The 24,683-nt window shown below is 37.5% G+C and overlaps 1 protein-coding gene across 1 annotated transcript in view; it reads right to left on the bottom strand.

Moving 5' to 3' along the window:
- LOC123248011 (zinc finger protein 665-like) overlaps positions 1-24,683 on the bottom strand; it is a 183,998-nt gene that overhangs the window by 2,296 nt on the left and 157,019 nt on the right. Inside the window, exon 3 of the mRNA XM_044677154.1 lies at positions 435-562. Coding sequence (XP_044533089.1) covers positions 435-562 — 128 coding nt within the window. The remainder of the gene's footprint in view (positions 1-434; positions 563-24,683) is intronic.

Raw genomic sequence — 24,683 nt, 5'->3', positions numbered from 1 at the left:
TGCCTTCATTTCCACAATCTTCTCCAAAAATAGGACCTTGGGTAATGTCCCCTCTGGGTTTTTCCATTATTGATTTGGTGAATCTCTTCCTTCAGTAATACTTTGTAATTGTCCTCCTTTTCTTGGATTCCAAATCTGAAAAAAAGAATTTAAAAAATGCAAATGTCATCTATTTTGTGTTGAGGAGAAAAGAATACTAGGCCAATGGAAAGATTGCAAATGTATAGGTATATACATCTATATCTATTTTATATACATGTATATAAAAATTTCCAATATTTAAATTAACACATGTTAAGAAAAATAGCATTTCCAGAGTTAGCAAAAATGACCAAAAAAAAGGAAAATGGTAGTTGCTAGAGGAATGCATGAAGCATTGCTTGTTGGTGGAGCTAAGAAGCATCTAACCATTCCAAAAAATAATTTTGAATTACTAAAAAAGCTTTCCCACATTCATTACATTTATAAGGTTTCTCTCCAGTAGGAATTCTCTGATGCCGAGTTAGGGATGAGCTCACAGTGAACGATTTCCCACATTCATTAAATTTGTAGGGTTTCTCTCCTTAAAAAAGACACTAAACTATTTATACTCTTTGACCCAGAAATAACACTATTAGGTCTATATCCTAGAATATAAAAATAAAAATATAAAAAGAAGAAAAGTACCAAGCACAAAAATATTTATAGTAGTTTTTTGCTATACATCCATTCAATGATGAAGTGATTTTTAAAGTGTAGGTCTAACCATATTACCTCTCTATTCAAAATACTCCAGTGCCTCTCTATTGCTTTCAGAATAAAATATAAAATACTCTTTGGCATTAAAAAGTCCCAGATAACCTAGTCCCCTCCTACCTTTCCAGTCTTCTTTTAACTTACTCCGCATCATGTACTCCTAGAATCTAGTAACACTGGCCTCCTTTGCTATTCTCAAACAATACACTCATCTCTTGGCTCCAAATACTTCCTCATTGTCTCCCATGCCTAGATTTTTCTCCCTCTTCAACTCCAACTATAGATTTCAATGGCTTCCTTTAAAGTCCCCAATTAAAATCCCAAACTTTACATGAATCCTTTCCCAACCCTTTTTAATTCTACTGCCTTCCCTCAGTTAATTATTTCCTACTTGTCTTGTATAGTTTGCTTTATATGTATTTTGTTTATATGTTGTTTCTCCCACTAAAATGTAAGCTTCTTAAGGGCAAGGATTATCTTTTACTTATTTTTATATCCTCATCACTTAGCATAGTAATAGGTATTATTAGTAGATTTCTAAAAAAACCCTTACCTTCCATCTTAGAATCAATGCTGTGTATTGGTTCCAAGGCAGAACAGTAAAGGCTAGGCAATGAAGTAACTTGCTTGCCTGGGGTCACAGAGCTAGGATATTATATCTAAGGTTAAATTTGAACTCAAGACCTCCCATCTGTAGGCCTGGTTCTCAATCCACTGAGCCACCTAGCTGCCTCCAACATTTTTAAAAAGTAAGCTGTATGTAGTAGAAATTCAGTTTCACACATGATTCTTTTTCTTGTTCTACTCTCCACTGTTTATTTTTTATAGGTTTGTTGGATTTAAAAATCAACTATTTTTAGCCTGTTCAGTAAGCTGCTTCCTGGCCCCCACCTTGTTCAGTCTCCTGAATCCCCCAGCCTCAAATGTTTCCCAGCACATAAATGTCTTTCTTACCTTCCCCCTGACAGGCCTAAAATTAAACTCCAGGCCAAATAGTTCCCAAAACATAACTGTCTTCCTTATCTCCCCTTGATGGACGGTTGCCAGATGTTTCCTGACCCCTGACCCTGACTCCCCTTGATGGATGGTTGCCAGATGCTTCCTGACCCCTGACCCTGTACCCCCTTGATGAATGGTTCCTGACCCCCTGACCGTGTCCCCCCCTTGATGGATGGCAACCAGATTCCCTATCCCTGAACCCCTTTTTGATGATTTCCAGATGTTTCCTAATACCTTTCCTTGATGACGTCTGTTCCAGACCCCCTTCCCAATATTCCTATATAAACCCTTGCCTGAAGAAACCACGGGGTCAGTAACTGTGGAAGGCTTTCTGCTTACTGACCCTAGCTGTGGCTAGCCAAATAAACGGGCCTCTTCTTGCTTACTGCGCAGAGCTGAAGTCTTAATCTGGCTGGGGACTCCTGAGAGAGACTTACAACTCTGGAATTCCCCCCACTCCCAGCAGGAAGGGGACTTCTGCAGTTTTTCTTTTCTTTTTTTTAAAACCTTTTTTTTTAAACCCTTAACTTCTGTGTATAGGCCCCTAGGTAAGGGTGGGCAATGGGGATCAAGTGACTTGTCCCAGGTCACACAGCTAGGAATGCAGTTTTTCTTAAGAGGGCAGAGAGACTAAATCAGTAGATATGAAGTAGAAGTTTTTGGGATTTTGTCTCTACCTTTTGGCCAGTTGTCTCATATGCAAATACCCTATTGTTCTCCAGCAAGATCTTGCTGTTTACTACAAACAAACTCCATTCAACCTTTTTTTTTTTCTAGGACAAAATGCTATTGCAAAGCATGCTTGAATCTCTGCAGTTTGAATCTTCATTGGTTATTTACCATCCTGCTTCCTTCCCTTCAAGAATATGCAGAAAGCTATTCTGTTTAAACTAGAGCCAAACAAATATTTTGACAAAGTTTTGAAAGTCTCAAATGCTCAGTGCAGAATTCTCCCTCACTATGATGAAATTCAGAGCTCTGACAAATGAAATGCAAATGGATGATAAATACAGGAGGGGAATGAATCTTAAAGATATATGGGAGTTCATTGTTTGCTAACTATTTGAGTTTTATCTCCCTTCCCTAATAGTGAACAAATCTATTGGAATTGGTTAAAAGGGTTTTGACTGCATTGCTTGTTATTTCCTTATATAATTGTATTTGCTAATTTCTTTAAGGTTTAAATTTTTTTAAGTTTATCTGTATTAGTCGAATTAATATCTATTCCATTATATGATACTTTATCTGTACAGTTTTCCTATGGCTTTACTGAACAACATACCATTGCATCTAATACAATTTTTTTTTAAGTTGTAAAAAGCCCATAAGTCTTATGTATCCTGGATTTGCCATCTTAACTATCAAAGTCACATATTGCTTATACAACCTTGGAGAATATGACTTAAGAATTTAAACTGAAATTTTATAGTTTTTAGAAATGACTTTAGATACCTAGTACCTTCTGAATGGATGATATGTTTTCATATTATAAAGAATGTTGTATTAAAAGGTAGAGAACCAAACAGAAGTTCCTACCAAAACTTTATATATAAAGCAGGAAGCCAAAAAGAGCTCCTGCATGCATGATATTTTAACTCTTTAGTTTAATTTACTTCCAGAAGGATCTAAGTTCTTGGTGATGTTCTAGACTCCAAAAAGATTTTCCTGAGCAATACAGAGGTTTGCGTTTTTGCCAAGGTTGAAAAAATTGTTACATCTGTATAACTTGTGACATATATCTACCGGTTCATAAATTTTTTTTAAGCATCACACAGCAAGTGGCTATGTATAAAACTCATGTGAATCCTATATAATAATGGGTTTGTTTGCTATTGTCAATAACTGGGCTATTGTGAATTTTGGGAATTTGGTACTTTATTTGAATGTGCATTATCTACTCTACTACTGTTTTGTTTTTATATATCTGTTATTTTGTGAAAATCATCTGTACTCACACAGTAGATCATGGCCAATTTTAAAAAGGAAATGAATCTCATTTTTTGATGAGGAATTTTTGTATTCTATCTCCCCTTGGCTGACACAGTGTGTCACTGATTCTAAGTTATATATTTTTGATTTTTAAAACATTTTTTCTTATGGTTTTTTCCTTGTATTTGCAATATAGTATCTGAGTACTTTGAAGTACATATAAACAATATTAATCTTTTTTATTTTACAGTAATATAAATTTAAAGTACATTTGTTCTAATATTAATGCATACCCCAAAAAGCTTTAAACTGTAGAATGCCATTGATTATTTAAATACTATGGGACTTTGCTTAATGATTATACCTGATTCCAGAAGAAGAAAATATAAAAAGAGCCACTGCACAGCTCTAAAGCTGCACAAAGCCAACCTGCATAGTGCAAATCAAGCACAAGATCAAAGAGACCAACCAATCCCAGTGGGATTGATGTAATTTTGAGCCAAGACAAGAGGGCTTGAACTTGTTTGGGGTTTGAGGTTGCAGCACTTAACATATGTTAAGACGCAGGACTTCCTTTGAACCACATTTTATCCAAGCATGTCATCCTGGTTCCCATAATCTAGTCCCTTTTTTCTGTCTTTTATAAGTGTGGCAAACTTTCTGTAGTCCTGGCTACTGATTGGGTAAGTGCATAATTACTTAAATCACTTTAATTGGGCCCTGATTCAAGGACCTGTTATCGTTTTATTTTTCTTTTACTTAGATTTTTTTAGACATAAGACTTTGACATTTTTATTTCATCCACAAGTTATTTTTTATCTTTTATGTTGCTTTTTTTGTTTGTGATTTCTTTTGCAATTGATTCTTATACCTTATAACTCTCCCCTGTATTCCTGAGTGATCCCTGTTTTTTTTATTATTTTCCTCAGGGGGCCCTTTGTTATTATTGTGAACTTTCATTTGAATTTAGGAAATTTTAGGATAAGAAATTTGCTACTTCTCAGAATCCAGACAATGAACCTGTATGGAGAAGGTGTCATGAAGATGCCTGCAGAGACCACACACTGCATCAAGAAGATCCATAGTGAATTTTAGTATGTGAAATTGAACTATGGGGGGGGTTGAAGGCATTTGTTTTGAATGTATACTTTTCTGCCAAAGGGGACTGCCCCCAAATTGGCTTTTTGTCAATGTAGCAATCATTGGTTTTGTTCTCTTTTCCTTTTATGTACAAATTATTGCAATTTTTAAGTCAATTATGTTTTCATGATCCTTTTGGGGAGACTGGTCTCCCAAATAGGATCACAGGGGGGGAATGTATAGTAGGAAAATCTTGAACCCCTAAAGACTGCATTGCCCAGAGTTCCTTTCTGTATTACCTAGAATGCTTTTCCTTTTGTTTACATTTGGGTGGTCATGTTTGTATAAGTTCTGAGGCTCTGCCTCTTTCTTTTGCTCTTGCAAATGGGCTGAATAGCTAAATCTCTTACTTTAGTTATTAATAAAATTTTATTAAATATAATATTTAGTTATTGGATATTAATTTTAAAATCCACATTTAGATATCACGAGCCCTGCATTTTAGGAAAATTGCTTTGCTAGTTGATTGAAGGATACCTACCAGTAGATCCACCTTACCAGATGTTAAGTGATAAGGGTCTGAACCAGACTGGTGGTAGTGTTAGAAGAGAGAAGGACACATGTTTGAGAGATGTTGCCAGTGTGAAACTGACAGGCCTATTGATTAGATACAGGGAATAAGATAATGAAGAGTTAAGGACAATACTTAGGTTGTGAATCTGGGAAACTGGGAGAATAGTTGTCCTTGACAGTAATAGGGATGGTAAGAAGGAAGGACAGTTAGGGGGAAGGATAATATGTTCAGTTTTGGAGATAATGAATTAGATATGTACTAGATATCCAGTTTGAAATGTCTGAAAGTCAATTAAAGATGAGAGATTGGAGGTCAGCAGAGAGGTTAGGGCAAGATAGGTGGATTTGAGATTCATTAGTATAATTAAATCCATGGGAATTAATGAGATTACAAAGTGAAGGAATATAGAATCTCAATAGCAATAGAAAAGATAAGAAGAGGGGTTGAGAACTTGGGAGTGGGAAGAAAGATAATGAGCTCAGTTTTAAATATGTATGTGGATTTTAAGACATCCAGTTCAGAAACAGCTCCAGACAAAAGAGGAAGACAGGAGAAGAGTTAGGCTTGTATAACTGGATTTGAGAATCATTTATACAAAGATGATATGAGAGCTGGTTAGAACATAAAGCACAATAATCTAGAAGAAAAGAAGGGGACACTAAGAGATCATTGGTAACTTTGGAGAGAGCAGTGTCAGTTTAATCATGAAGTTAGAAACCAGAAGACTGAGTTAAGAAATAAATGAGAGGAAGGGAAGTAGCCTTCTCAAGGAATTTAGGCACAAAGCATACATTATGATACTCAGCTAGAAAAACTTATAAATAAATGAGGAGGGTTTTAATGATGGGGAAGATGTGGGTATGTTTGGCATGGGCATTGTACCCCCAAAACTACGTAAGTATTTCAGGCAAACTATAAGCAGGGAAATTCCTTCTGTCCCTGTGACTCTATAATCAGAAATTCCTGTACCCTGGACTTCATCCCCCAGAAGTCCTCCAGTATTTCCCAGAATTCCTTTTCATCTCTCCACCACTTGCATGGTCATGTATCATTTATAAGCTCTGTAACTCCTCCCTCTCTCACTCTTCTTTGATGACCAGGCTGGGTTAGCTAGTTTTTTTGTTAGTTATTAATAATAAATCTTCTTAAATAGAATACTTAGAATATTGGATATTAACTTTGAAACACAACTCCTAACTTAAAACAATTGATAACTCCTATAAGACCCTGAGATAATTATCCTCCTTGGATCCTTCAGATTTGAGATGGACAGTCATCAAGTTGTGTATCAGACATCCATCTGTCCTCTAAACTATGAGGGTCACCCACTATATCTTCAGGCAAATCTCCCCCCTGCCCATGCCTCAGTGCATACCACTCTAGAGTCACATCTTCACCATGGCACAGAGTCATGTCTTCACTGTTGTAAAGAGTATAAAGACACCAAAATTGATGTCATCTAGGAACAGCTTTCCATCTATGCTCTTCTACCTATGAGGCAGTCTTCCACCTATGCTGTCCTCCTGTCCGGATTCAACATTATCTTCTAAATTAATAAATTTCTCTTTTTATTTTTAAGCTAAGTTTTGGAGTATTGTATCCTTGCAAAAGGTACTCTTCCCAAACCCTGGGGATTCACCTTGAACCCCCCACAACATGTTTGTAGGCAATAGGGAAGGATCACCAAAGGGCAGCTAGGAAAGCTGTGTCATCAGGGAGGAGCCAGGTTTCAATGGATATAAAAAAAATGAAAGCGGTGAGAAAGAAAAAAGTTAAAGATGAAAGTAAGCATTCCAGAGATCACAGTGGGGGGAAAAAAAGGTATATAACTATAAAGTGGGATAATTGGGGTGGAAGTTGAAAGGGATGGAATTAAGAATGGAGTCAGAGTCAGATGGAAAATGGGGTTTGAACTGTAAAAGAAAACTGTAAAATAAAAAACTAGGGGTAATTTTCCAAGCCAAAAATGACTTTATTAAAAGAGCTATAAATCATAAAGTCAGGGACTCTAGACATTGCCCAATATAGTCCAGTATGTCTCTAGACAAACTCAGGGTTGAACCCATTTGATGACTGTGTGTGAAGTAAAATCAGTAGTGAATTATTCACAAATATAGTTAGCATTAGGATTAATAGTGTGTGAAGTGGAAGTTTAAGGGGGTCTTGAAGTAACAAGATGTGCCCTTTATTTGCCACTATTCAAGGAACTGGGAAGCCATCAATTCAAATGCAAGACTATTGAGAAAAAGAGAAAGAGGCACCCCAAAAGCTCCAGCTTATAGGAAACCCCCTTATTTATAGAAAAATACAACCCTCAGGTTAAAAGACATCATCCAGACACATTCACCTGGTCACATCCAAATCTTCCTAAAACGGGGTATCCTCCAAATTAACCTTTTAAGCAAATGGTCAAGGATTGGACTCAGGTTAAATCTGCATACCAACCCAGAATAGTTTATGATACATTTTGGATGCAGGGCTGATTGGGAGATTTTGCTACCTTTGACAAGCCACTATTATGTTTTCCAGAGCTTCTGGCCACCTGGTCTCTCAGGTAGGTACCCTGTTTGAATACAAACTGAACAGGCTGGGCTAGTAAAAGGTGAAGGGACTAAGAATACAAATTAAAGCAGCCAAAGGTTGCTTATGAAAGCTGGGAGAGGGAGCTGTAGAACAGGGAAAAGACTATTAGTCTAGCCCCTGGTTCATAAAACTTATTCCTAAATCACTAGACTACAGTTTTGAATAATTTAAAAGTACAAACTCAAAAGACACATTCCCAAGTGCCCAAAATATTTTGTATAGTAAAGACACTGGTTGCTTCTGATAGTGAAGACATAAGTGGCTTCTGTCTCACTCAGGCCAAAGGTAAATAAGAGGCCACTGTATTCTGAATGGGGTGGGGCAATCTTGTTCTGCAAGGGGCCAGTCTCTGAGAGACCAGCTTACTAACTCCTAGTGTTTTGTTCATTTTGGAGCTATTAATATTGTTAACTATTTGAAAACAACACACTAATTTCTCACTTCACGTAATAGTGATAATTTCAGATCAATAATCCCTGAAACTTTCTAATAAAAATTAAAGTTAAGACCTTTAGGGAAGAGAGAGAAGTCTGTCCCCCTGCATAATGCTACCAGCTGACAACTAGCAGGAACTAACTAATCCTCAACTGAAGTGAAAAGAGGAAACCCTTCCCCCATCCAATCCCTTTTTTGATTGCCTTAGAATTAACTGAAATCTTTTAGGTGTAAGCTAAATGCTTTAAAGGTTAAGCTACATTTTGATATTCCAAGTGCACTTTCCACGTCACAACTTTTCTCCTCTCTTATTTAACAAAGTTATTAGTAATTTTGGTGAATTATATTGAGGACAGTGTTGGGCTTGTGTGCAGGCCCTACTGCCTAATTCAATTAAGCTTTCTATTCTTAATTTACTATTAAATCCTCCTTCAAGCTCTTTAGTTTCATAATGTGATTTGTTGTTTCTCTAAAATAAGAGAATGTAGCCCATTTCTTTCCCTTTCATGTGCTACACCTAGACCTAACATTTTTATGGAAAAATAATTTTGCTTACTGTTTGGCTTTTTTAAGGTGGGCTGACAATGGCGGAATATAGGCTGTATTGGCAAGATAGAGTTGGGTTTATCAGGCTTTATCGGGGTTTATCGATTACAGAACAGGCTCCTCTAGGTGGGTTTAGGGCACCGCCAACTCCTTTGAGTTTTAAGCAATGGCTAGTAGTTCCCTGGTGAATAGTTTTGCTATTAGTTTTAACAATCTGAGTTTATAACTAAGCATAGTGGGGTATCTAATCCCAGTTTGTGTCTTAGTTGTCATATAATCAGCATTATTAAAGTAATTTTAATTGTTTATTTTAATATTAACTAGAGCGTATTCTCTACATGTAACAGTTCAGCTAAGTATTAACTTTATATTATATACAGCTTAAACATGCTTTACACTGAGATTTGTTAATTTAGGTTAAGTGTATGAGGTGGTGGCTGGCATGAAATTAACCACCTTAAATAATTAAGACTTAGTCAAACTTTCGTTTATAGCTTAATGTTAGTCACTGCTGTATCCTGTGGGGGTGTGGTTGAGCAAGGTGTAATGGGCTACTATTAGTGTGCCTGATACTGGCTTCTTTTATCTTATAGTTACAGTCTTAAGGGCATTCTCACTGTGTAGAGGAAACTTGCATGTGTAGGTCTAATTAAAATTAATAGGTTACGACCAAACCTTTTGTTTATGGGTCTATATTATAAACCATCTAAGCATTTTCAGTGCTTTGCTTTAAATAAGCTACATTAACTAATTAAAAAATTTTATTGACAGTGCCTACAAGTTTAATTTAGATATTTTGTCAGTATTAACTAAATTTATTTACATTTTTTGAAAAAAATTTAAAAATTAAAAAACTGAAAAATAAAAAATCTGACAGTATATTTGTTGTAAAATACAATTTTATGAAATATTTTATTTTGTATATTTTGCATATTTTGTATGTTTTATATATTTTGTTTATTTATACTATTTATAGTATTTATACCATAGCACTATTATATTATTTATATAGTTTTTAACTCTTGCCCCTATATTTATACTTAAAATCATGTCTTCCGGTTTTGGAATCTGATGGACATAAAGATATGATTTTTTTTTTTGTTAAGGGGATAGGGAACTTAGTGAATATATGTTAAATTTATATTTGCTAATAAATCATTATAAATTCATGCACACTCTCACGGGGGTGGATGGGGAATATATATTTTGTCTTTAGATCATTGATTTAATATCAACCATTAATTAAATATTAACTTTTTAAGTTAATTAACTTCTCTTAAATGTGGCCAAATAAGCACCTTTCCTTTTTCTTTGTTATTGATTCTCAATTCACCTGAGAGAATGTTCAATCAGCATTTCAAAGGTTACAAAGGATTAGAAGTTAAATTGTGGTGGATGTACAGCTCAAGAGATTCCCATGAGAACCTAACCCTCTATCTAAAATACTATAAAAAGGTTTCTGCCTAAAAAGAAAAATCTTGGCCATGTCTAAACTCTGATTCAACTTAGAAATTGCAAAATTGAGGAATACTCCTTTGGTTCAAGGATCTGCTGAGGAAGGAAGAACAAGATAAAGAAAAATATAACATACACAGACACTGTATCATACACAGATGAATAAAGAGGAGCATTTGTCAACTGGGTTTTTTGGAAGCCCCAAATTTGACCCTGTCCCAAGAAACCTCACTCAAGGGAAGTCCCAGACCCATCCATCTCAGACTGAACCATAGACCTTAAAGTATTGATGATCCCAACTTAGGTGGAGTTGGAAGACCTAATCAAATGTTAAGTACCCTTTTAGTCTTAGAAGTTTCTCCCATTATATCAGAGATCAGTTCCCAAGAAGACCAACACCTGGTGTTTTAGAATCAATTGTAGCAGACTGCTTCCAGATGCCTGCTTACCACCTCTCAGTGTAGGTTTGATGTCCTGAGTTCCATATATATATATACTGTTGGATTTAAAAATCAGTCTGGCAGTCTACTGAACTATTTCTGGCCTGGACAAGCTACCACCAGCCCCCAAGGTTTCCCAGTACAGTCTTCCTTATCTCCCCCTATCATAAACCTGAAACTGAAGCTATCTTATCTGATGGATATTAACCTTCTTGAGGAATGTTTGTCTATATTTGCCTGCTTAACAATATTTGCCTACTTAATGTATGTTTGCCAAATGCTTCCTGACCCCTGACCCTGAAACCTCCCTCCCCAGATGCTTCCTGACCACCTGTCCCTGACACTACCTTGATAATTATGTATGTACCAACCCCCTTCCCCAAACATTTCTATATACACTCTTGGCTGAGAATTCCAAGGGGTCGTTCAGGCATGCCTCTCTACCTAGCCACCCTAGCTATTATTGCTAGTAAAGAATGAACATCTTCTTGCATATTGCATTGTCAGTGTGATTCTTCCTCTGGCCATGAACCTGGGCTAGGTATTAAAATTTGGGTACAACAATACATATATATGATCCTCGAGTTTTTGGAGAATCTTCTAGAGCAGTGATTCCCAAAGTGGGTGCCACCTCCCCCGGTGGGTGCTGCAGCGACCCCGGGGGGAGGGGAGGGTTTGTGATGGCCACAGGAGCATTTATCTTTCCTTTTAATTGTTATTAAAATTTTTTAAAAATTAATTTCCAGGGGTGCTAAGTAATATTTTTTCTGGAAAGGGGGCAGAAGGCCAAAAACGTTTGGGAACCACTGTTCTAGAGGTTTGATCCTCCCAGAAACACTGTCCCCAGAGCCCCAGGAGACCCTAATAGAAGACACATCAACTTGAGTTTGTTTTCATGCATCTTATGAATACCCTTGGTTATCTGTTGTGAAGTAACCATGTGGATGGGTATGTTTGGGGTAGCAACTCAGTAATTGGTTGTGTAATATTTAAAAATTAGATATTATTTAATGAAATAAATAAAAATATATTTAAAAAAGAATATATATTTGATGAACATCCCTTTCCTGATCTGAAAGTCTTTCCTTAACATTACTTGTTATTGTTAACTGTCAATCTATGGACCACAAATGTCCCATTTCATTTCAAACTTGAACCAGAGATACACAATAAGCCTGGACAAAGTGAAATGTCCTGGGCAGAAGCCCACAATACTTACTATTAGGCATATACCCAATGGAGGTAAAAAAAAAAAAGTCTCATAAACAACAATATGTTCAGAGTAATATTTTTTTGTGATTGCAAAAATTGGGGAAAGAGTTCACTGACTAGTGAATAGCTGGATAAATTATAATATGTGAATATAAAGAAATATTGCATGATAAAAAAATAAAGAATTAAGAGAAATGGAAAGGTAGATGAACCGATGGAAAGTGAAAAATTTAGGAGAACAATGACTACAATAAGGTAAATGAAAATGACAGCTCAACTCAGATTAAATGCAATAACAAACCTTGAAACCAGAGGACAGGTGATAGAATACACTTACCTATCCCAGTCAAAGAAGATAATGGAATGGAATTTTTATTCATGGTCTGTTTTACATTTGTTTTTTCTTTGTTATAAGAAAGCATTGGGGAAATGACTATGATATAAAAAACAAAAGGCATCAGTAAAATATTTTTAAAGGATCTGAAGAAGCAGAGGGGAATCTTGACCTGTGTCAGGAGGGAGATGAAAAAAGTTCATTTCCTTTGTGGAAGACGTGCCTGCTTCTTCCCCAAGGAATGTGAATCTCTGTTATCATGTGAAAGAGCATACAGTAAGTGTCAAATGAAGAAGAAACAAGTAGAAGCAGCTGTTGACTCTGCTAATCGTCACTATTTGCCCAAGTACTATGCTAAGCACTAGATGTACAAATACAAAAGGAAGACACTTCCTCTCCTCAATGAATTTACATGCTAAAGTCAGAGACTGAATAGATAAGGAAATGGTGGCTAAGGAAGGATGTTTTGGTTTGAGAAATCACAGAAATGGTAAATGGAATTGAAGAATCTACTTACATGCCCTTTCCAGAGGCTATGTACTGATTTTTTTTTTTAAACCTTACCTTCCATCTTAGAATCCATACTGTGCATTAGTTCTAAGGCAGAAGAGCAGTAAGGGCTAGGGGGGCAATGGGGGTTAAGTGACTTGCCCAGGGTCACACAGCTAGGAAGTATCTGAGGCCAAATTTGAACCTAGGACCTCCCATCTCTAGGCCTGACTCTCAATCCACTTAGCCACCCAGCTGCCCCCTCTATGTACTGATTTTATTTCATTCTGTAATTATAGTTTTTCAATACCAATTTTTTCTTTTCATTTTATTTTTTCTCTTTCCACTTTCCCTACCCACTAAAAACAAAACCAAAAGCCTCGTAATAGAAAATTATAGTCAAATTAAAATAAATTCCCATATTAGCCATGTCTAAAAATGTATGTCTCATTCTGAATCCTGAGTCTATAATTTCTCCGTCAGGATACTGAATAACATTTTTCTTTGTAAATCATGGTTGATCACTGAATTGATCAGAGTTCTTAAGGATTTCAAAATTGTTTTTTACAGTATATGTTGTTCTCCTGGTTCTGCTCCCTTAACACTCAATCATTTCATACAACTCTTCCAAGGTTTCTCTGAAACCATCTCATCATTTTTTATGGCACAGTAGTATTCCATTACATTCATACACCACCTTCCCTTCCATATCAGTGCTTCTTTGCATTTCCAAACCTAACATAGGGAGAGAGTGCCCCAGAAAGATGAGACTCAGGAATCTGGGAATCATATAAAAGTGATTTTCCTGCTCTCTAAAACTGAGATACTTGACCATATCTTGTTTAAGTAGAATTGGGATCTGGATGATGAGAAAAATAATCTTCCCATTCAAAGTTAGCATTTCTTCAGCCAAGGGTTTAAAATCGCCTTTCACAGCAAGGGTTAATTCCACATTCACTAAGCACTGTGCTAAGCATTACTGGCAGCCTAGATACATCCTAAGTAGCTCTGACATTTTCAGTTACACAACCGGACCTCAGGGAACTCAAAAACCAAAGCACTGAATAAGCACTGGCATAGTTTCATGGAAAGCGCACAGGTACTGGCTTAGGAGACCTACCTTCCCGACCTAGTAGCCACTTACCAGCTGTGTGACCTATCTCAAATCATTTTATCCCTAGAAGTTTCCTCTGTAAAACATGAGGGTTGTACTGAAGAATCCTAAGGGTGCCTTCCAGTGGTCACGTTTGGTGTAGCTATACGGACCCAGTAAAGTTTCCTGGTGGAAGCTTACCCGCTAATGCCCAACCCCACCAGCGTCCTGGACCGTCCCCCTTCACTGGGAAAACGAAGACTAGTCCTTCCCACCTCCAACCCTTATCCCCGTCCCTGGTTACTCTGCTCCCGCAATGAAACAAGCCTCCAGCTACAGATTCTCGCAGGGGCCGACAGAAAGAAGCCGGAAACCAGAGCCGGAGTCATTAAATACCTGGAGACAGAATGCCAGGATAGATATCAGACACGGAACCAAGACTTCTATTAATGGTAAAGGAGCTGCGCACGAATCGCCAGCTGCTTCAGAAAGTCTCCTAGGAAGGCGGGGCCTCAGCGGTAAGCTTTCCCAAAATTTGGGGTTCAAGCTACTTCCGTTTGGCAGACCAATAGTGACCTTCTTCTCTAGAACTCGGGATATCCTCTCCTACTCAGGCATTCGCAAATTTCTTCTTCACCTTAACCTGCATCACATGCTGCCCTCTACCATACCCTGCAAGCATCCTACACTTACCTTTCTCTCGGGGGCCCAGCCACAAACCTGAACCCTTAGGGAAGGCTCTGCTCACTTGTTATTGCGCATGTCATTGGGGGAGGAGCGAGGATACTGCTAGAAGCTGGCTCTCCCCAGAGCTTTTTGGGACCATCTACTTCCTGAAAAACTCCTCCCGCTGAATCTCTAATTTGCCTGTTACTACAGACACAGTTTACGTATTTCCTTTAAATTTTTTTATTTTTATTTTATGACTTTGCCAAAAATTAATAAACGCGAAGACTGTGAATTTTTATTTAGTACACCCTACTTTTTAAAAATAATATTTAGTGCTTTGGAGTCGACAGGGAATAAACCGCATGCATAGTTTTTTACAAAAACTAACCATATATGATGATGCAAAAAAACTTCACACTTTGAGAAAAGCAGAAATACTATGCCCATCTTTCACCGACCAAAATGAAATAAAACTAAATAAAAGGGCATTGAAGAAAATATTCAAAATCAATTTATGATACGCAATAGCAATCTTAAAGAATTTGTGGATCAAAGAACAAGTTATAGAAATAATAGATAATATCCCACACACACACACAAATTACAACAGTGAGTCAACATATCAATTTGTTTCAGATAAAGAAATTCTTAGGGGAAATTTTATGCTTTTCCCCCAAAGAAGGAAGAAAGAATAGATCAGTGAATTGTTTATGTAACTAAATGTAGTGTCGACATGGAATCTAGAGTCCCCAAACTTGTGGTTTAGTGAGGTATGATGAACCCCAAGTTTAGAAATAGTTTGTAGGTTGGAGACTCCAAAAGCTTGTGCTTGTTCCCAGTTCCCTGAAGGGAATCTCGGTCTAGCAGTTGCAGACTGAATAATAAACCCCAGGGTAAATGCTAAATACCCTTTTGTCCTAGGTAGTCTTGCCCATTGTATCAGAGACCCTGTCCCAGGAAGACAAACCTGGGCAGGAACTATCCTTTTGTATCCATTGAGTAAGCAGTCCCTTCCCCTACACCTAGCCTCTAGCTATGATCCCTTTCTCTAGCTTGATTGTATCCTTACCAGTATAATATCAATCATCTTCCCCAGCCCCTGGATCTTCCCAAAAGGTATATAAGTTCCCCAATTTCCTTTGTTTGGGGGAGTCGTCATCTAGCGCGGTGGCACTCCCAGGGGGATCAGGGAGCAGAGCCAAGCAGTGTTCATTTAGACTCTGCACAAGGCGCAGCTCTGCATAAGAGGCCAAGTAGCCCTCATCCCCCTTTCCCTTGATTAAAGAGTGGTTTTATGACTATTTAATAGTTCTGTGTTTTTTCTAAGTTAACAGTAGGAAGTACGCCCTTACCATCCCAGAGCTAGTTAGATTGAAGGCCTTCTATTGTCCTTGAACAGGTTTCCCCCTAATGACCTTGTTTTGTGGAACCCCAGAATTTTCCTTTGTCTCTTGGGAACTTGCCTTTGGGGAAGTCCCACTGAACAAAGGACCATTAAGTATCCATTAAACACCCTGAAAAGGAGTGATAAAAATACTCAATCTTCTTAGGCCACTCCCTGGGACCTCCACCTCTGGCTACCGCCTCTTTCTGAAGCCTCCCTGTAAAGAAGTCTGTGTGTTTTCTTTCCTTCATTCCCCAGAGTGTATTGTATACAGACTCCCAAGTTCTTCAGTTCATTGAAAAATTCCTTTTTAGGTGAATTTTCCCTGAGACAGTGTTCCCAGAGTTTCAGAGCTTGTTTCTGTGTGCCATTTTATGCATAACTTTGTATGGAGGCTATTAGAGCATTGTTTCCCCTGTCCTGATTAAAGATTTGTTCTTTCTAACTATTTGGTAGTTCTTTGTTTTTCAACGTTGACATACTAGATATCTTTATCTAGATATAGATATATACTAGACATACTAGATATCTTTAGCTAGTATCCCAATTCCATTTCATCATTTAATGCTAGGTAGTTTTTACAAAATATATTCAAAGATATGACAAGAACAAACTACATTTTCACCCAACATGATAAGAGCCTATTTCTCCTTGTCTAGAGGAGAATGGAGTCCTTTATATAGTATTTATCTTAACAAATTGACATCCAAAACCAGTATCTCTGATGACTCAGCTATTGTGATATACCAATATCACACTGACTAGAACTCAGATTCTGAAATAGCAGGATGCTGAGGTATCCTCTGAACTCCTTGAATTTACAATATTGAAGAGGCTTTTTCCATATACTATGTCCCTATATTCTCTCTCCGTGTGTGTTTCTGTCTCTGTCTCTCTCTCTCAAAAACCTTTACCTTCCATTTTATTTTATTTTTATTTTATTATTTTTTTAAATAAATATATTTTTAAAAAATATTGACTCCAAGGCAGAAGAGTGGTAAGGGCTAGGCAATGGGGGTCAAGTGACTTGCCCAGGGTCACACAGCCAGGAAGTGTCTGAGGCCAGATTTGAACTTAGGACCTCCTTCTCTAGACCTGGCTCTCAATCCACTGAGCCACTCAGCTGCCCCCAGCCTTTCATTTTAGACTCAATGCTCTGTATTGGTTCCAAGGCAGAAGAGTAGTAAGAGCTGGGCAATGAGAATTAAGTGACTTTCCCAGGATCACACAACCAGGAAGTATCTGAATCAAAATTTGTACCCAGGACCTTTCTCTAGACCTGGCTCTCAATCCATTAAGCCCTCTACCTGCCTCTGCACCATATTCTCTTATTGGACATCTTGAATGAATCACCAAGATCCTCCAAGAGTGAATAAGGCAAAAAGGGAGGTGACTGAAAAGGCCTTTTTAAATTCTTCTATGGATGATGATGTAATTGGAATCTGTTACCCTAAAAACTACAGTCTCCGGTACAGCTATGATCCCCAGCAAAACTACAATTCCCAGAACCCCACTCACTTCCTGTTGTTACATGCTAATGTAGACAGGACATAAATTGGGTGGAGTTCTGTGTCTAGCCCTTTTCCTTCCTGTTGGTGGAATGGGCATTTTGAGCAGGTAGAAAAACTTAACACGTGGTTCTATTTTGTCAAATAATAAACTTTATTAAAAAATAGTACTTGAAGTATTGTACATTAATTTAACTCTTACATTTATGGTGACTGGAAGTGGGGTTCGGAAACCCTTAATTCTCTCTGGGTAAATTAGTTTGAAAAGAACTCCAAGAGAACTCTGAACTCTCTTTGGAGCTGCCTATTCCTGGTGATCTTGCCTCCTGCTGCTAACTTCTTGGGTGGTCCCAGCTGCCTGCTCCTTCTGATCCTGCCTCGCTGCCTGAGTGATCCTTGCAGAGCTATTGATTCTGCCAAAGCTCCTGCTGTTGCTGCTGCTGCTGATTGGAGCCACTCTCTGGAGGCTTGGAAAGTATAAATCCTTCCCTTACATTGCCAACAGCTGAGTACTTGCTTGCTGCTTGTCTTGGAAGCTGGGGTGTGTTTCCCTTAGGCAATCCCTCTTAACTTTCTGTCCATGTGGCAGGGGAAACAAGCTGCTCCCTTGTGCTTTACTCCTAAGGGGAAGAGGAAGGAAGATTACTCTTCCAAACATGTTACAATTAAAAATGATAAAGACTGATATAAATATAGAAATTAGTATTTTAATTAAGGCCATGCTGATAGGGATAAAGTCATTAGACCACACGCTTGTAAAGATTCAAAACTGCTGCCCCAGCCATTATTGTTACCTCTGCAAGCTCAGGTAGCTAAAGAGGAAGTTCAAAGTCACTTCCCCGTATTTAAAACAGTCCCTCACCTTGAATACGTAATCCAAAACAGGAAACTCGTTGGACCACGGGAAATGTAGTTTTTAAGGTCCCCACGTGTCCATAGAAAATAAATATATATATATACTTTTAAATGGCATTTCCCAAATTCCAATTTTACAAACAGGAAGTAGAATTGCAAGCATGGCTCACTCTATGAAAGAGCAGTACATTGCCTATTTAAAACAGCTCCCAGTTTTAGGATGTCTTTTCTTCCTACTATTCCTATGTGCACTGATCCTTGTAATTCAGAGGAGAGATTCGTCTCCCTACACCCCCTTGCCATTCTGGCCTGCCCAGTCTCTACAATACATCCAATATGGGATTCCTCCACACTATGTTCAGCTCGGAATTCACTATGGGAGATCCCAGAGGTGTGACCAAAGGAACCTAAATGGATAATGATCCTGGGGAGGAGAGAAACCTTAAAGATTCTAGAGGTGGATTTTTAAGCTTTTTTTAGACCCCATTGTTTTATGGAAATCTCTATATCAGAATTGGAAAAAAAGGACTCGAATTCAGTGCCTGTATCCTGTCATATATATTGTATTTGCTGATTGTTTTAAGATTTTATTTTGTTTAAGTTCTGTTACACTATGTCATTTTGAGTTATTATGTTTTGACAATTAGCTATATGTACTGTATATATACTCTTTATTTGTACCTTTCTATATGACTGAACTGGAGAAGATACCATTATAAAAATACCTTTGAGTTGTTTGTAACATGTTTGTAACGAGGTAAGGGTCCATTTAGTAGCTGAAGAGAAGTGCTATAGCACTATTCCTCGCCTCCACGTTAAAATGGATGAAACATATGAAAGATATGCCTTTTAGAGCTGTTACAGTCTCATGCCAAAGGAGGGAGCAAACCTAAGGAGTTGGTTACCCTGTGATGGGTTATAGTCTTATAAAGTTTTCCTAAGGGATATGGTACCCCTAAATGGCCCCCAAGAGGGAGCATTTCAGCCAAGATTAAAATCCATGAGCTTCAGTGGCTACCTGAGTGGACCCAAGATCCACCCAATAGATCAATATCTTCTATAGTGGGGATTATATAATTATCATAGGGATTGCAACACCCTCCTCAGGAGGGATTGCATAATTGTCATAGGGACTGTATAATTGTCATAAAGCTAAAAAATCTTTTAAAAAAGAAACATTTCAGGAAAAGGAACTTGATAACCCTTTGAATCTAGAAAATAAATTGTTTGAAGAAGACACCATGACGATGCCTGAAGAAACCTTCACAGCATCAGAAGACCCAGAATGAACCATAAAGTATAATTAGTTGAACTGTGGGGGGTTATAACACATTTATTTTGTATGTATACTCTTATGCCAAAGGGGACTGCCCCCTAATTGGATTCTTGTCAATGCGCCTAGCAATCATTGATTTTGTCCTCTTTCCTTTTATCCACAAATTATTTTAATATATAAGTTGGTTATGTTTACAAGATCCACTGGGGAGACTAGTCTTCCAAAGCATCTCAGGGAGGATTGTGAAATTGGAATCTGTTACCCTAAAAACTATGATCCCCAGTGAAGCTGAGATCCCCAGCAAAACTATAATTCCCAGAGCCCCATTCACTTCCTGTCAGTTACATGCTGAGGTAGACAGGATATAAATTGGGTGGAGTTCTGTGTCTAGTGTTCTTTTTCTCTTTTTCCTTCCTGTTGGCAGCTTTGGCGGAGCAGTGAATTTTGAGCAGGTAGAAAAACTAAGTCACGTGCTTCTGTTTTGTCAAATAATAAAGTTTAAAAGAATAATACTTGAAATATTGCACATTAGTTTAAATTCTATACTCCCTGAATCCTGAAAGTGAACTGTTTAGAGAAAGCACCATGGAGATGCCTGCAGAAACCACACACTGCACCAAAAAATCCAGAATGAACTTTGGGATGTAGTGAAATTGAACTGTGTGTGTGTGAGGGGTTTGAATGCATTTATTTTGAATGTATACTCTTATGCCAAAGGGGACTGCCCCTTAATTGGCTTTTTGTCAATGCACCTAGCAATCATTGGTTTTGTTCTCTTTCTTTTTTATTTCCCTTTTATCCCCAAATTATTATAATTTCCCCTTAGAAAGTGCAATATTGTATGTACCTCTAGTTAAAGATCTTTAGAGATAAAAGTTGGTTATGTGTACTGATTCCATGGGCAAACTAGGCATGTAAATCTGGGAGATTTCTACATGCTTGTTTCCCGTGGGAATCACAGGGAGGATTGTGTAATTAATTTCTGTACCCCAGAACTACAATTTCCAGTACTCAACTTTCCTTCTTATGTTAGGGAGGATATAAATTTGGTGTAGCCCCACCTCTCGCTCTCTTCTCCTGGATCGAAGGCTGCTGAACATGAGATTTTTGAGCAGGCAAGGAGAACTTAGCTACATGTTCTTAATTTTGTTAGGTAATTGGGTTTTTTTTTACTTCTATTTCTTTTTTGTTCCTTCTACTTCAAGTGATTATTAATAAACTTTATAAATAATTCTTGGAGTGTTGGAAATTAATTTAAACCTTACATGACAAGAGAAAGAGGAATGTACTGGGAGGAGGAAGAGAAATATAAAATGTCCTAAATTATTGCACATAAAAGAAGTATGAAAGAGTTTTTTACAGTGGAAGGAAAGGTGGGGGAAGTATGGAGGAGAGCATGTAAATCTCATCAAATTGGCTCAATGAGGGAAGAACAACACAATCAAAATCTTATACTACAGGAAAGTAGGAGGAAAAAGGATAAGGGAAGAGGGGATGTTGATAGAAAAAGTACAAATTGGGGGAAGTAGAGACCAGAACCTAAACAGAGTTGGAAACTAAGTAGGATGGAAAGTAATACATAGTAATCATAATGATGCAAATTTTTTACAAGTCTCTCTGATAAAGGCCTCATTTCTCCAATAAATAGAGAAATGAGTTAAATATATAAGTACAAGTCATTCCCCAATTGATAAAAGATCAAAGGATTTGAACAGGCAGTTCTCAAAGTAATTAAAGTTCTTTATAGTCATACAAAAAATGCTCTAAATCACTATTAATTAGAGAAATGCAAATTATAACTCTGAGGTGTCAACCCATACCTATCAGAGCCACAGAAAGAGAAAATGACAAAATTTAGATGGAATATGGAAAAGTCAAGTTACTATTGGGGAAGTTGTGAAGTGATTCAACCATTTTGGAGAGCAATTTGGACCTATGCCCAAAAGGCTATAACAATACATACCCTTTTTATTCCAAAGAGATGAAAAACAAAAAAAAAAAGGTTTGTTTATGTACAAAAATATTTAAAGCAGCTCTTTTGGGGGAGTCACAAAGAATTGGAAAGTGAGAAGATGGGGGAATGACTAAGTTATGATTGCAATGGAATACTTTTGTGCTATAAGAAATAACAAGCAGGAGAAGCTGTGAAAATACTGGAAAGTCTTACAGGAACTGAAGTAGAGTGAAATAAGCAGAACCAAGAGATCATTGAACACGTTGACAGGAATACTGTACAATGAACAACTGTGACTAACAGCTATTCTCACCAATATAATGATCCAAAACTAGTCCAAAGGACTCATAATAAAAAAATGCCATCTGCTTCAAGAGAAAAAGAATTGAGCCTGAATCCAGATCAAAGAAAACTTTTTTTTTCACTTTCTTTCTTAAATTTTTATTTGTTTTCTTCCACAAAATGATTAATATGGGAAAACTTTTTACATGATTACAAATGTTAAAATCTATATTAAAATTGTTTACCATCTCAGCATGGTTAGGAGCATGGCAGGGAGGGAGAGAATTCAAGTCTCAATATCTTCAAATCTGGTTTCTGACCCTTCCTAGCTGTGTGACCCTGCACAAGTCACTTAACCCCCATTGCCTAGGTTTAAGACATGTTTTTTTAAAGAAAGAGAGAGATGGGGGGAAAAGTGGAGGTTTTATTGTAGACAACCTTTTTAAGGATTTTAGCTAGGAAGGGCAGATAATAGTGGGGACTAGAAGGATTATGTGAGAGTAGGTTCATCAATTAAATAGATTAGGTATACAATAAAAAAAGAAATAATGATAACAAGAAGTAGACTATTTATCATCATTATCATTATAATTTACAGTGAGTTCTGATTCAATAAGTTTCTATAGTATACCTACACTCCTTTCCACATATATGCCTTCTCTTTGTTGATACTAGTAATTCTCCACCAGGCACTGATGTTCTTGAGTTCAGATTTTGATAAAATCTGTAAAATGACATTCCCAACCTCATAGAGTTGTGAGTTATGCAAGATGTTAATTAGAGTTAAAACGAGGGAGGATAGAGGTGGTGAGAAAGGCAAAGGATTTGGGTCTGTAGAGCCTAGAACATTAAAGGTGAATTAAAAAACCACAATTGCATCTTCGATTTCATCTTTCTGGAGTTTAGTCACCCTAGCAAAGAGACTACTACATCCTTCTCCCTCAACCGTGGCATAGCGATATTGGTGGGCGGTGCTTTAAGGTAGGAGAACAAAGAGATTAGAGATTCTTGCCTAGAGATTCCTGGGAAAGGCCCAGAAGTGGGACAGACTGCTTAAATTGCGTATGCGCAGCCAAGCACCGCAGGATCGTAGAGAGAGGCTTTGAGCACCCACTCCTTTTCTGGAGTGCATCTTGAAGGGTTGTGGTGAGTGCCGCTAAGGGGGATTGGAGGATGGCTCGTACGGGGAGGATTGTGCTGGTGAAATGCCTTCCCCTCTTCCCTCTTCTTCCTTCCTCTCTCCTCTTCTCTGCCCCTACTCCTCCTTTTCCTTCTTACTCTCCCCTTTTCTTACTTTACCCATTTTCCCTCCGGTCTCATTCTCTCCGCGCCTTGGCTTTTGGAAGCATTCTAGAGAGCGTCAGAAAACCCTACTGGATTTGGGGAATGCCTCATGGAAGGATCCGGCCAGGACTCTCTCCCGTGCGCGAAGCAAGCCCAGCCGGTCTATTTTCCTAAAGTATTTGAGCTGCTGATTTCTAAGATCTTTAAATCACTGAAGATTTTAAACCAAAAAGGTGTGCTAAACGCCTTGGGCATCTCATGGACCAGAGGCTACCTTAGAATTTCCTTGGCATCTTCTTTCCTAAACTCTAATGGTAGGAATATTTTCTCCTAGTTGGTACGTTTCCTGAGCTCCAGAGCCATTTTGACAACAGTATCCAGTATCCAGTTTATTATAACTGTAGCCGCCTCTACTTCTCTTACTGATAATCTTAGGAGGATAAACATATTATTGAAGGCTCCAACCATCAGCAGTAGAGAATTGCTCACACTCTTCATAAGTACTCCTAGAGGTCTGTTTTGCCTTCTAGCTTCACCACTTAGGCATTAGAGTAGGGAGTACTTGAATTCAAATCAGCTGTCAGACAGTAGTTGTGTAACTTTGGGCAAGTCAGAAACTTTTTCTGCCTGTTTCTTCTTTAAAATGGCCATAAGAATGCTACCTACCTTCCAGGACTGGTGGTGGATAAAAGCAGATATATTCAAAGTTCTTTGCAAACCTTAAAGCTCTGTACAGGTTCTAACTATAAATATTCTTAAGTTTACCAGCCATCTCTGAATTCCTATGTTCTGTGGCCTTCCCTTTATTGCTTTTGACACTGTTGACCATTGTGACCCTGTCTTGGCTACTCTCTCCTTCCACTTTTAAGACTGTGTTCTGCCTACCAGCTATACACTTCTATTAATATGCCCCAAACAGAACTCAGTTTCTCAAACCCATCTTTTCCCCAAGCTTCTCTATGCTGAATACCTGCAATTTCACTTAGAATCATATCTAGATTCATTTCTGTTATCCTTCCTGCTCTTATCTGATCAGTTGCCTTGATCAAATCCTGTAGATTTTATCTTGATTATTCTCTGTTGATTGTGCCTCTACATCAATCAATATTCAAGCAATCAATCAGCATTTATTAAGAGCCTACTATATGCTAAGCACTTGGTATACAAAAAGAGGCACAAGACAGTCTCTGCCCTCAAAGACCTTAAACAACATGTAAATAGGAAAAATCAAGAGATAATTAACTGAGGGAAGGCACTGGAATTAAGAAAAATGAAGATCTAAGCTTTGGGGATGAGAATTCACTATTTTGTAAAAAAAAAATGTTAAGAAAACTGTAAATAAATCTTGCAGAAACTAGAAACCAATATCTTACACTATTTACCAAGATAAGATCAAAATAGATTCATGACCTAGTTATAAAGGGAGATATGATAAGCAAATTAGAAGAACAAAGAATGCATCAGATATATGATTTGGAGAAAAATTTGTAAATAAGCAAGAGCTAGAAAACATTGTAAGATGTAAAATAGATAATTTTGAATTCATTAAAGTTTTTGTACAAATAAA

Source organism: Gracilinanus agilis, chromosome 4 (assembly GCF_016433145.1).
Source record: "Gracilinanus agilis isolate LMUSP501 chromosome 4, AgileGrace, whole genome shotgun sequence".
NCBI classification, from domain to species: Eukaryota; Metazoa; Chordata; class Mammalia; order Didelphimorphia; family Didelphidae; genus Gracilinanus; species Gracilinanus agilis.
Note: the sequence above shows the minus strand (reverse complement) of the source record. Positions and strands in the feature narration are given on the sequence as shown.